Raw genomic sequence first — 14,321 nt, forward strand, 5'->3', positions numbered from 1 at the left:
TCCTGAATATTTTTGATCCAAGGTGGGTTGAATCCAAAGATGTACAACTCCTGGATATAACAGGTCAGTTGCACACAGATAATTATAAATTAAAGGTTAAGTGTACGGCTTTGAAAATGAGAAAGGATTCAGTAAACATTAACATTCATACCTATAGTATACCAAAACAGTCTAATTCAAAGTCCTAAACCACACTCAGGAAGGACTGCCACATCTGTATTCTATCTGAGGAAGTCCAAATCACCTGGACACTCCATCTTGGCAGCTGGAAACTACCACAGAAGACAGTCAGTTTATCACGAAGACCTAACAATTATGAGAATAAATCTCACAAGAGAGCTTCAAAATACATGAAGCCAAAGCTGACAGAATTAATGGTAAAAGCAGAAAATCCTCTAATAATGGTCAGGGATTCAAATATACCTCTATCAACAATTGATACGGGCAGATTTTTAAAACTCCAAAAAGACATAAAAGATCTGAAGAAAAATACTAGCACTGTGACCCATTTATACAATAATGTGCCCAATAACTATCTTGACACTTGTGAAGAACACTCATCGGTAATTTTGTAGAATGTCCCTCAGCCTAGGACTGTCTGATGAGCTTTTCACTACTGGAATGAGGTTATACACTTTGGGCAAGGACAACAGAGAAACAATGCTGTCTCCTCAGAGCATTACACAAAGGGGTTCATGATGTCAATATGGTTATTACTGGTGATGTTAACCTTGATCACTCGGTTGTGGTGGGGTCTGCTTGGCTTTTCCACAAAAGTTAACATCTCCTTTGTAACAGAGTTCTTAGGGGAGATACTTTGAGCTATGCAAATCCTATCTCACCCACCTAAGTTTTCACCCACTAATCTTAGCATCCATGGGTGGCTCTTCTCTGCAAGTTACTACTGCCTACTTGCCTAATGCTGATTTTCTGTCTCTCTTCTCCAACATTTATTAATAGAAATTCTATGCCAAAGAAAGGCAATGCCAAAGAATGCTCAAACTACTGCACAATTGCACTCATCTCACAACACTAGTAAAGTAATGCTCAAAATTCTCCAAGCCAGGCTTCAGCAATATGTGAACCGTGAATTTCCAGATGTTCAAGCTGGTTTAGAAAAGGCAGAGGAACCAGAGATTAAATTGCCAACATCCACTGGATCATCAAAAAAGCAAGAGAGTTCCAGAAAAACATCTATTTCTGCTATATTGACTATGCCGAAGCCTTTGACTGTGTGGATCACAATAAAGTGTGGAAAATTCTGAAAGAGATGGGAATACCAGACCACCTGACATGCCTCTTGAGAAACCTGTATGCAGGTCAGGAAGCAACACTTAGAACAGGTCATGGAACAACAGACTGGTTCCAAATAGGAAAAGGAGTACATCAAGGCTGTCTACTGTCACCCTGCTTATTTAACTTATATGCAGATATATACATCATGAGAAACGCTGGGCTGGATGAAGCACAAGCTGGAATCAAGATTGCTGGGAGAAATATCAATAACCTCAGATATGCAGATGACACTACTCTTATGGCAGAAAGTGAAGAGGAACTAAAGAGCCTGTGGATGAAAATGAAAGTGGAGAGTGAAAAAGTTGGCTTAAAGCTCAACGTTCAGAAAACTAAGATCATGGCATCTGGTCCCATCACTTCATGGGAAATAGATGCGGAAACAGTTGAAACAGTAGCTGACTATTTTTCTGGGCTCCAAGATCACTGCAGATGATGACTGCAGGTATGAAATTAAAAGATGCTTGCTCCTTGGAAGGAAAGTTATGACCAACCTAGACAGCATATTCAAAAGCAGAGACATTACTTTGCCAACAAAGGTCCATCTAGTCAAGGCTATGGTTTTTCCAGTGATCATGTATGGATGTGAGAGGTGGACTATAAAGAAGGCTGAATGCCGAAGAATTGATGCTTTTGAACTGTAGCATTGGAGAAGACTCTTGAGAGTCCCTTGGACTGCAAGGAGATCCAACCAGTCCATCCCAAAGGAGATCAGTCCTGGGTGTTCATTGGAGGGACTGATGTTGAAGCTAAAACTCCAGTACTTTGGCCACCTGATGCGAACAGCCGACTCATTTGAAAAGACCCTGATGCTGGGAAAGACTGAGGGCAAGAGAAGGGGACCACAGAGGATGAGATGGTTGGATGGCACCACCAACTTGATGGACATGGGTCTGGGTGGACTTCGGGAGTTGGTGATGGACAGGGAGGCCTGGCGTGCTGCGATTCATGGGGTCGCAAAGAGTCGGACACAACTGAGCGACTGAACTGAACGCTAAAGTGGAGCTACTTCTTCCCATTTATTTGATTATTCATGTCAGTATGAACTCATGGACATGCAGCTCACTTCTTGAAATTATGTACATGTCCTCTGGAATTTGCTTGGGCAAATCTTTATCCATGGGCATTGGAAACCCCTTGGTTTCTGCACTGAAGCCGTTCCAGTTTTGGCAATGGCACCCCACTCCAGTACTCTTGCCTGGAAAATCCCACAGAGGGAGGAGCCTGGTAGGGTGCATTCCATGGTGTCGCTAAGAGTCGGAGACGACCGAACAACTTCACTTTCACTTTTCACTTTCATGCACTGGAGAAGGCAATAGCACCCCACTCCAGTACTCTTGCCTGGAAAATCCCATGGACACAGGAGCCTGGTAGGCTACAGTCCATGAGGTCGCTAAGGGTCGGACACGACTGAAGTGACTTCACTTTCACTTTATATTATCCTAAGGGTTAAAACCGAACACTGTCATTTTCTGTGTTAATCAAATTCTTCCATTAGTTTTGGCCATTAGGAGCTCCTTCAGGTTGGTTTCCTGAGTTCTTTAGGTAAGTCTCTTTTCACTGTTTCTTAAATACTTCCTTACTTTCTGGAACAAGATGTCCCAGGTTTATCTTGTACTTTCCCTGCCTTATCACCAAATCAATCACCTCTCTCAGGACCCCTGGCACCTTATATTAATAAAGGATTGTAAATCAAGGTCTGAACACAAGGTATGCTCATTGCTACTGACATTTTTCTAGGCCCTTTCAGCAGAGCTAGACAATATATAAATATGTATTATACTAACCCACACACATCTATACTTCTGTATCTGTCTATATGCACACACATCTGTATTTCTATATCTATCTGTCTATATAAGAAATACTGTGAATTTGTACTTCTGATTCTAATCTATCATCACAAGATTTATTTCATCCTTCAATTCATTCTCCTCCAACAATGAGAAACCTGGTTCTTATCCATACTAACTTACTTTTTCCATTCTGGCATATGCGAAAATAGTGTCAGAATTGTTAATCCATACTCTCCAAGAAGGGCATCCCATGTGGCCAGTGGTAATGAATCTGCCCGCCAATGCAGGAGACATGGGTTCAATCCCTAGGTTGGGAAGATCCCCTGGAGAAGGAAATGGCAACCCTTCCCTCTAGTATTCTTTCTTGGAAAATCCCATGGATAGAGGAGCCTGGCAGACTACAGACCACGGCGTCACAAAGAGTTGGACATGACAGAGCAACTGAGTACACACACATACATACACACACACACCCTGCAAGGAACTCCTTTTCTTACTGGATTATAGCACTGATGTACACAGTTTCTTCCTGGATTACAGCACTGATGCGCACGTGCACACACACACACACACACAGCCCCTCCCCGCCCCCAAAGAAACCCCTTTTCTTACTGGATTATAGCACTGATGTAGTTGTTTTTATCTGTAGCCTCAGCACAACGAGTCAAGGTCTCACGTAGTTCTTTTCCTCCCCTCTCTCTGCATTAGGGTTACATTATTCCTTTGTTACCGTTCAGTTCATCTGTTAGTGCTTGCATTCCACCTCACACCAACACCACCCTCATACCCATTCAGACTCATCATTGCTGATTTCTTTAACTCTATAAAGGCTATAAAAAACATGACTACAGTCCTGAGAGTCAGAGCTGTACAAAGATATATTCAGTGAAGGTGTCACTCCCTCATCTGTTACCTCAGTCTCTGCTCTCTTCTTTCCATCCTTGTCTCACAAATCCAAATAAGTAACCAATCTCAATTTCTAGTTTATCCTTCCTGTATTTCATTCGCAAAAATGAGCAGACCCATAAGCATTTTCTCAAATCTCTCCTACACAAAGAGTATCATACTAGCTATTCTTTTGAGCTTTGCCTTTTTCATTTGACACTACATCTTGGGACTCCCCTAGCAGTCTAATGATTAAGACTCTGTGCTTCCAATGCAGGGGGTGCAGGTTTGATCCCTGTTCAGGGAACTAAGATCCCACATGCTACAGAGAGCAACCAAAAAACTACAAATAACAAAAGAGACAGAATGTCCTGGACAGCATTCTGCACCAGCTCAGTTCATTCTTTGTAATACAGGAATACTGCTCTGTGGTATGGACGTGCCACAGTTTATTCAACCACTCTCCCATATATGGACAGTTAGGTTGTTTTCAACACTGTGAAATTACAATGCTGCAATGAATAACCATGTTTTCTATGTATTTTCAGAGTGCTGGAGGTGTATCTTCCAGACCAATTCTTATGAGAGAAACTGCTCAGTTTAAAAGTTCATGTCCAGGTTTGTTAGGTACTGCCAAACACTTTTCACTTACATGCATTGGAGAAGGCAATGGCACCCCACTCCAGTACTCTTGCCTGGAAAATCCCACGGACGGAGGAGCCTGGTAGGCTGCAGTCCATGGGATCGCTAAGAGTCAGACATGACTGGGTGACTTCACTTTCACTTTTCACTTTCATGCATTGGAGAAGGAAATGGCAACCCACTCCAGTATTCTTGTCTGGAGAATCCCGGGGACAGAGGAGCCTGGTGGGCTGCTGTCTATGGGGTCACACAGAATCGGACACGACTGAAGCGACTTAGCAGCAACAGTGTATGACATGCCTCTCTCTTCACAGCCTTGTCAACAGACTGTGCCGTCGTACTGTAAAAATCTTTACCAGTCTAAGAAGTGAGAAATGGTAACTTGTTGTTGGGTTATTTTTATACGTTTTTTTGGTCTACAGTCCAACCACGTATCTTTCCCTATTGTTCCATCAATTGTTTGATCCTCTGTCCCTTAATTTTTAAGAGGCCTTTTATATGAAAAGGATATTAATCCCTTGTGGAATATGTTTCAAATACTATACCATACTTAAAAAGAAAAAACTGACTAAACTCCATTTTATTCACTCAGATTTCACTAGTTTTTCCCTAATGTCCTGTTTCTGTTCCAAAATTTCACCCAGGATACTACACGTGTTTAGCTTAAACCCTTCTTGTCTATAACAGCTTTTCAGGCTTTCCTTGTTTTTAACAACATGGACAGTTTTCAGGAGCACTGGCCAGACACTCTGTGCAATGTCCCTCACTTCGTGTCTGTCTGATGGCTTTTCATGGTTATACTCAGGTTACTGGTCTGGAGGGAAGACCACTGAAGTAAAGTGTTATTTTCATCACATCGTACAAAGGGCTCATACTATCAACATGACTTATTACTGACGATGCTAACCTGGATTACCTGGCTATGGTAGTGTTTGACAGGTTTCTCCATCATATAGCTACTTCTCCCCTCTTACACTATACATTCATTGCCTATTTTCTTAGTCATCTTTTTAAATTTAGTCATCTTTATATCCTCAAAAGCCAAAATACAAAGCAGATGCTCAATAAATATTTACTGAAGGGCAGTGGAGGTGAAAAGGTCGGTCACCAAGCTAGAAGTCAGGGGAATGAAGACCTTCTCTTCCATCTCTCTCCACCAATGGCCAGGAGCACAGATCCTTTCTGAGGCTTTTTTGTTTTGGCTGCAGGATCTTAGTTTCCCAACCAGAGACTGAACCTGTGCCCCTTGCAGTGGAAGTATGGAGTCCTAAAGCGGGCCCACCAGGGAAGCCCACAGATCCTTTGAGAGATGCAAACAGTACACAGTGAGCATACCCAGTTCAAGGTCCACTTCCTTCCCTAGGCCCTTTAACTCTTCCAAATCTCAGTCATGACTTCTTCATCTAACTCCTTAGAATCTATTTATTGCTGCTGCTAAGTCACTTCAATCATGTTCGACTCTTAGTGACCCCATGGACTGCAGCCTACCAGGCTCCTCCATCCATGGGATTCTCCAGGCAAGAGTACTGGAGTGGGGTGCCATTGCCTTCTCCATCTATTTATTAATAATAACAAATTCTCTGTCATTAAGCACTTACCCTGACAGTGTCAGGGTAATGCTAATATGCATTATCTTTGCAACAATTTTGTAAGACAGGTGTCACTATCTCCTTTTTACAAATTAAAATTAAGGCTGAAAGTTTATATACCTTTGGAAAGTAAAGAGTTCAATACTGGTCTGCATCCATCGTAATCAGGACACGGCACTCAGTATCTATTGATCTAAGTAACTGCTTTCTCTTCAGAACTGCCCTATTCTTCCTACTTCTCATGAAACTTACTACATTCCACCATATATTATTAATAAAATACAGGACAGTCACTCAAAAACAAAACATACCTACTATTAGATTATGGGCTCTCTATAACAAGGACTCACTTGTTAGGTTTGAAAAGAATTTAACATACTACTTTTAACCTGTGAGTGTTCAATTTGAGCTTAGGGTGTCATGAAGAACACCTAGTGGGCACTTTGTCATGTATCAAAGAGATCACTCTGGTCACTTCTGAGGAGAAAATAAAATTTAAGAGGGATTATAAAAACAAGAAAGAATCAACCTAGGCCTCACCAAATTTTAGAATTAGAAATAAAGTTGGAAATCTGGCCCCAGTTTTCATTTTACAGATGAAGACTCAAAAACAGAAAGCGTAAGTGCTTTGTCCAGGGTCACTCAGTCCCTGAATCATACTTTAAGGTTCTTACTACAGCATCACACTGCCATACAACTCCTGTTAATGGTACTTAAGGAAAGGAGTGGTTTCCCACAGTTCTCACTTATCAGAGAACTGCTCAAATATATATTGTCCAACTACTATCTGTGACAGTATGTGTCTATTTAGAACAGTCTTGCTGATCTAAAGACAGCAACCCTCTATGTCACCCAACTGGCACAGAAACATGAAAGAAAGTAATAAATTAAAAAATAACAATAATAAATCATGAACTCCAATAAATTAGATCTATAAAGGACGAATAGGAAGCCAAATGAATTTTCACAAGATTCCAGTTCAATAAAGAATGAACCAAAGCACAGAGCAAATAATTCAGAAAGAAAGCTACAGTCAAGAAATGAGTGAACCTGCCACAAGGCAGGCTTAAGAGTTAGTGTACATGGATAAGGCCATGAGAATTCGCAAGGAGTCTGCTCTGCACCAAAACAACAGCTCTGTAAATTAGATATCTTAAGAAAAGTCAATTATCTGATGATGTAAAAACAGCAAATATTGCTAAATTTACTTAAATCTATTAAATATTATATCTGATTTAAATTTTTTAATTTAGATTTAAAAGTTGTCAATTTGAGTTACATTAAAAATTAGTCTGCCAACTAAAAATTACTCTAAACTCTCCTATGTTTCCAAACATCTTATACACAATGTTTATCCCAAGCTCAAAGCCCTCCCCGGTAATTGTTAGCGTGACTCACTTTTCAAGTGACTTAACTTACCTACTGAAACCAACTACCCAAAAGGTCTTTCGAGAATCAAGGACATTACATATCTCCTGTAAAACCTAACCACTATTCTGCCGTAACAAATGACCCTACTTTAAAGTAGATGTCGTATGTTCAGCTTACCAAATTGAAGTAAAAGGTCATCTTCTAATACTGGCTTTAAATATTCTTCTTTTTCCCAAGGCACTGGGTTGTATATGGAATTCATATATTCAACTGTAGGATTCTGGAAATAAAATCAATTGCATATTTTTTCACTGCACATAATCACACAATCCCCCTACCAAAAGAAAATTAAACAAAAAAGGAAAGCATGTCTACATTAACACAATTGCTATTTAAAATGAACCTGTGTTAACCTGCCATTTCATTAACTTGACTGAATGATTGCTTAATTGTGTCAGTGCACAGTTTTATGCAGTTTGGATTTGGGGGAAATGGCAATATAAATATCAACTGACCAGAACAAAAAAAGAGCAACCAAAGCACTTAAAAATCACACTAGAAATCAGAAATTTCTGCTTTTACAGAAAGACTGTATTCTTTATCTGACACTGAATTACTTTGCCACATAATACTGATTCATCTCTCACATGCAATTAAAAACCATACTCAAGCATGGTAAGTACGTATGGTACCACGCGTAAGTACGGTACTTGTATATGTATGTAAGCACCACGCATTTACCTGGTGCTACGTGTTGTGCTAGTTCCTAATGTCCAAGATTCCAATATGATGAGTGTCAAATTTAAAACACTTCCTTATACAGCAGCTCTTTATAGTCTCTTAAAAATGGGTGCACTGATAATCACTGCAGTATTTCTTTAGGTTTTAAACGAAATTGTAAATTAAGCTACCATCTTACCTTAAGTCTAATAAAATTTATCAGTTTAATGTATCCATAAAATTCAAGTCCTAAAAGGGAAAAAAAAATTCACTTATTTCAACATGAGTTTTGTTTCATTGACTTGCTCCAGAGATGCTTCTCTGGTGAGACAACAGCCATAGATAACAAATTTCTAAATGCCTTCCTTGCATTTCTAGAAAATGGGAATTTTTAGAATTCTACTCTTCTCAGAAAAATACCAATAAGGAAGATTAGGCCCTAGATTTTACCAAGTATTTGGCAGTTGACACTAGAGCCAAATTTTCTAATTTCCCAATTTTTATAGTATCTACCAAACACAGAGTACACAAAGTCTACTAGCTTTTACATTAAGTTAAATGATACAAATGAAAAAACAATAAGGCTTGTATCTGGTTCTCATCTTTTCAGAAATGAAGCAGCATTTAAAATAAGGGAGAGCAAATAGCATGCCCAACCAATTATTATTTGTCATGAGAAAGACTGTTACGAGAACATGTGCTGTGCTCAGTCACTTCTCATGTCTGACTCTGTGCAACCCTATGGACTGCAGCCTTCCAGGTTCCTCTGTCCGTGGGGTTCTCCAGGCAAGAACACTGGAGTGGGTTGCCATGCCCTCCCCCAGGGAATCTTCCCGACCCAGGGATTGAACATGCAGCTCCTGTGCCTCCTGCACTGCAGGCAGATTCTTTACTGCTGAGCCACCAGGAAAGCCCTGGCAAAAGACTGTTATGAGAACATACTGGTATATGAAAGTGTTTCATATGCATAACATACAAAACCCCCATTTGATAAGTGAAAACATAAAATTATATTAAACATGATTCCAATTTAAAAAGGCACATTAGAAATATAAAAAAAACAAACAATGCAACAGTACTTTATGACTTACAAAAATAGTTGCGGTTGAACTTACGGTTCACAAACATAACTGCATCATGTGTGTATCCAAGACCTAAAATCTGCCTATTTGCTATTCTTCAGTAACGTCCTTTCTAGTTATTAGTAAATACAGGGACCAAAAAGTCAATTCTCTACTGAATTAATTTTAGTACCATACTGTAGCTCTTCAATATTTGTTTAAAGTAGAAGGCTTTAAGTATGTCTAGTACTCTTGCCTGGAAAATCCCATGGATGGAGGAGCCCGGTAGGCTGCAGTCCATGGGGTCGCTCAGAGTCGGACACGACTGAGCGACTTCACTTTCACTTTTCACCTTCATGCACTGGAGAAAGAAATGGCAACCCACTCCAGTGTTATTGCCTGGAGGATCCCAGGGACAGGGGAGCCTGGTGGGCTGCCGTCTATGGGGTCGCACAGAGTCGGACACAGCTGAAGCGACTTAGCAGCAGTAGCAGCAGATCCAAGTTAGAACAGAATCATCATCTGAACCTCTGGCTACCACCTTAAGTTTACCACTCCCTACTTCCATACTCTCTTATCGAACTCCTTATGAAACCCAATCTTCTGTGCCCTTAAGTCTACGTTATGCTCTGAGCCGGTAAGTTGTCTCTTTTCATAACCATCTGCCTCCTTTTCCCAAGTCCACCTTTACCCTTGTTCTCCCTAATTCTAACATCCCCCCTTCTCTTAAAATGATTACAATGCAATCACGTGCCAAGGGTGTTTTTTTCCTTTTTAGCTGTGAAGCCAATTTAAGCTTAAAAACAGTGACTCTTATCTAGAAGAATGACTTATTAATCTTTCCTCAAAAGCCACTTGCCAAAAACACCTTATTTTCATAAACTGTTACTATATGTTTCACTATATTAGACTTGTATAGAAAAAGAAGAGATGTGGAAAAACAAAGTTTGAATTTGAATTTCATTACTAAAATTTTCTTTATTCTAAAAAATACTTACCATGTTTATGAACTATGTTATCAATACTAAATTGATGCTCCAACTTACAGTGTGAAAATGTTTCTTCAGCAGATGTAAATAACCTGAAAAACCAAGCAACAGCTTCATGGAATAGTCCCCTAACAACTCTCAGTATTGATTTCATACTTAATCAGATATAAACTTTTCCCCCTCACTCTACAAGTTTCCAGTTTTACTTCCAATTAATAATAATAAAAACCACCTGTAAAGAGGATCCCAGCACTTCTAAAGGGAATTAGTACTTCTGAGTTCCACTTTACACCTAAAACAAACTATCCTTTAAAGGTCAAGATTAATTTGCCGAACAATAGCAATGAATTTATCACAAAGCTTTTGAGAGAGAGAAATCCCTTTGATAATCTCTCTCTCTCAAGACATGAACATTCCCCATGTAAGACTCTTTTTTCCTCAAAGTATCAACTCTTGTTTTCAGAGGCTCTGAACTGGCACAGCTCAAACATCTTTTAGAAATAAAGCATAAAATGTAATTTTATAACTGGCACATTTCCTAAGCGCCATATTTCAAAAAGTGGTCTTATCGTGCTCCACAAGGATTTGCATTACAGACACTAGGAGGCCCAAGCTTCTTTATTATGTTATCTGCAAAACTGAAGGATGCACAATAGTTAGGAATTTACAACAGAGACACATCTTTATGCTTAGCACATAGGCAGCAGTTTTAAATAAACATTTACCAAGACGGGTTATTTTTGTAGTACTTACGAAGCCTACCACAAAGAAGCACCTCCCTGATACTCAATAAATATTATTTTGTGACTAGAGTATATGCACACATCCCTTATTTACCCAAATGAGGCTACATGTGGAAACTGACGAAATCAAGAGAAGCTAATATACCATCAATCAGCACCATACACAAACTCAGGGGGAACTAGTAAAATGTTTATTAAAGTAATACTAGTCAATGGCAATCAGTCCTCTTTGATCTCCACTTGCCCAGAGAAGCAGCCAAAGTTTGTTGAGATGAAGAGGCAGAATTTTAAATGTAAAGAACACTGTTTTGGATATAAGACAAACCACAGCTCTGCAACTCTGAACAAGTTACTGGTATTGCAATGTCTTTCTCTCAAAGCGAAAAAGGCATCAATTTCCTTCACCTTCTACAGGTGGGGATCCTATAACAAAGGTGATTTTTAAATGGTTCAAATGGAACTATTTACACCTGAAAAGCTTTCTACTTGTCAAACAAATACAGAAAGGGAGAGCTGGAAGGATTCTGAGGGATTAATCTAGTTTAGTGACTGCCTTGTTATTCTTTAGAATCACTTCGGACAATGTCTTTGTTAAAAAGCAGATTCCTAGACACTAACCCTGATTTAGAAGGGCAGAGGTGCAAAATCTAGCATCTGTTACTTTTTTTTCTTAAGTGTTTTAGGTGACAACCAGACTAGGGAACCACAGATCCAGTCCAGAACACTTTTTACACAAGGGGAAACTAAGGCCCGTCGAAGATCAATAGTGTAACCTGGCTTCCAGTTCATGGCTCCTCCCTCTGGACAAACCCTCACTCCCAAACACGGGTTCCACATTTCCAGGGCAGCCACTCGGGTTACAGACTCCAGCTGAACCGACCATGAAAACCCACGTGGCTCGGCCACCTTGGGCTTTAGCCTGGCGCTGAGATGGACGAACCTGTCACAGAACAGGCAAGGGGTCTGCTGCTCGGCGTGGGGGAGATCTGCGTCGTCCTCATCCTCCCAGCTGGCCTCATCTCCGCTGTCTGACAGGCCTGGCGGGTCCTCCTCCTCCGCGGCGCCTAGCACACGCAAACGGTCAGACGGCCTCGGACACCAGTGCTAAACGGGCGCACGAGGGGCAGGGAGCGGAGAAGGCTTTGGGCCCGGACGGCCCTCCCCCACCCCCGCACCTCCCCGTCCATCTCCGCTGGGCCCCTCCACCCCGACCAGGGCGCAGGGGGAGAAGGGGGCTCTAAATGGCCCCACAGCGGCGCGGCCTGCGCGCTGAGGGGTCGGGATACCCACCGGTAGCGCCTGACGCTAACGAGCACATAGCTTAGGCGGCCCTGGGAGACCAGCGTGCCTCGGGGAGGGGAACGGCCGGAGCAGCGCGCGCGTAGCCGCCGCAAAGAAACGCCGGTCCGGAAACTCCGGAAGTACCGTGAGCGCCCAGCGGCGCCGTTGCTCGGGGAAACCTCGAGGAAACCTCGGGGACGCCAGGAAACGCGAGAGCGCGCGCGCCGGCTCGCGAGAGCTTCCGGCCTCAGGAGCGCGGCGTCGTTCGCGTGAGCTGGGGTGGGCGGGGCGAGGGCGGGGCTCCGCCCCCCCAACGCAGGGTGGGCTCAGCGCGCGCCGAATGTGCGTGGAAGCCTGGGCTGGGCCTTGCAGCTTGTACGTACTTTTTGTGTTCTCCTCGGACTGCGGCAGACATTAGCGTTGACGCCCTCGCCTACAGCCCAGAGCCAACAGCGGCTTCGCTCCCCTAGTCCATTCCTTATTCGAGGGAAGACCGGCTAGTGGAGGACGATCTGCTTGCAGCGCCCTCTGGTAGCGGAGAAGGTCAAGCGCAGGCGAGAGCCTAGGACTCCACCCTGGTTCGGGGCCTGAGGCGCCTCTGGGGTGCGCCTCGGGAAAGGGAACTGCAGAGACCACTGAATGGAATGTACCAGGGGCCAAAGCCTGAAGGGCTGTTTTAAGCAGTTTTGTCTTTGAAGTATATGTCCCAAGTACCAAATGTTAGCACTGGGCTTGGCACAAATTTATCCAGTTAAACTGACCGCTATGGCCTGCCCAGGCTCTTATTTTGTCTAACATCTCAACTCATGCCTCCTCCTTGGGCCCTGCTCTCCAGGGACTTCCCTGGTGGCTCAGATGGTAGAGAGTCTGCCTACAGTGTGAGAGACCTGGGTTCTTCCCTCAGTTGGGAAGATCCTCTGGAGAAGGAAATGGAAACCCACTCCAGTACTCTTGCCTGGAAAATCCTGTAGACGGAGGAGCCTGGTAGTCTACAATCCAACACGACTGAGCGACTAAACTTTCACTCCAGCCTTTCATTGGGTGCCACCCTTTTTCCCACCTGGTAGGTACTTTTTGTCTTCGCAAGCCAGTCTCCTCAGACCATTTTTCTAAAGTAGTTTCCACTGTCATCCTAGCAGCCTCCAGTTTCTTAGCACCTGCGTGTGTGCTGTCTCTTCAGTCGCCTCCGACTCTGTGCGACCCCATGGACTGTAGCCCACCAGGTTCCTCTGTCCATGGGATTCTTCAGGCAAGAACACTGGAGTGGGTTGCCATTTCTTTCTCCGGGGGATATTCCAGACCCAGGGATCGAACCCTTGTCTCCTACATTGCAGGTGGGTTCTTTACCACTAGCGCCACCTGGGAAGCCCTTTTTCCTTTCTTCTTTCAGTCTTTAGCCACAGTACTGTTTGAGCATAAGGGAAGGGCCATGTCTCTACTTTCATTTCTCTGGCACATAATATGTGGCCTAACTTATAATAGATACTCAATAAATTTACTGAGTGAATAAAAAAAATTCCTTAATGAGAATTCCTTGTATTATTGCTACACTCTTCTGAAGTTTACTCCTTTTACTGTAACCTCTAGGGGACAGAATCCATCAAATACTAGTTTTGAGGTCCCCTTATATCAGGATGTGCCACTCTGCCATGCTTAGTCGCTCAGCCGTGTCCAGCTCTTTGCAAACCCCAATGGACTATAGGCCGCCAGGCTCCTCTGTCCATGGAATTATCCAGGCAGGAATACTGGAGTGGGTTGCCATTCCCTTCTCTAGGGGATCTTCCAAACCCAGGGATTGAACCCAGGTCTCTGGCATTGCAGGCAGATTCTTTACCGTCTGAGCCAGCAGAGAAGCCCAAGAAAACTGGAGTGGCCTATCCCTTCTCCAGGGGATCTTCCTGACCCACAAATCAAACCGGGGTCTCCTGCATTGCAGGTGGATTCTTTACCA

General features: G+C 42.7%; 1 protein-coding gene across 1 annotated transcript in view; it reads right to left on the minus strand.

Moving 5' to 3' along the window:
- Window positions 1-12,616, minus strand: part of PRMT3 (protein arginine methyltransferase 3) — a 132,538-nt gene extending 119,922 nt beyond the window's left edge. Inside the window, exons 1-5 of the mRNA XM_061406206.1 lie at window positions 12,380-12,616; window positions 12,030-12,153; window positions 10,356-10,438; window positions 8,496-8,545; window positions 7,754-7,856 (exon numbers count right to left, since the gene is read on the minus strand). Coding sequence (XP_061262190.1) covers window positions 7,754-7,856; window positions 8,496-8,545; window positions 10,356-10,438; window positions 12,030-12,153; window positions 12,380-12,407 — 388 coding nt within the window. The 5' untranslated portion in view covers window positions 12,408-12,616. The remainder of the gene's footprint in view (window positions 1-7,753; window positions 7,857-8,495; window positions 8,546-10,355; window positions 10,439-12,029; window positions 12,154-12,379) is intronic.
- Window positions 12,617-14,321: the final 1,705 nt, after the last annotated feature.

This window comes from Bos javanicus, chromosome 29, assembly GCF_032452875.1.
Source record: "Bos javanicus breed banteng chromosome 29, ARS-OSU_banteng_1.0, whole genome shotgun sequence".
Taxonomy (NCBI): Eukaryota; Metazoa; Chordata; class Mammalia; order Artiodactyla; family Bovidae; genus Bos; species Bos javanicus.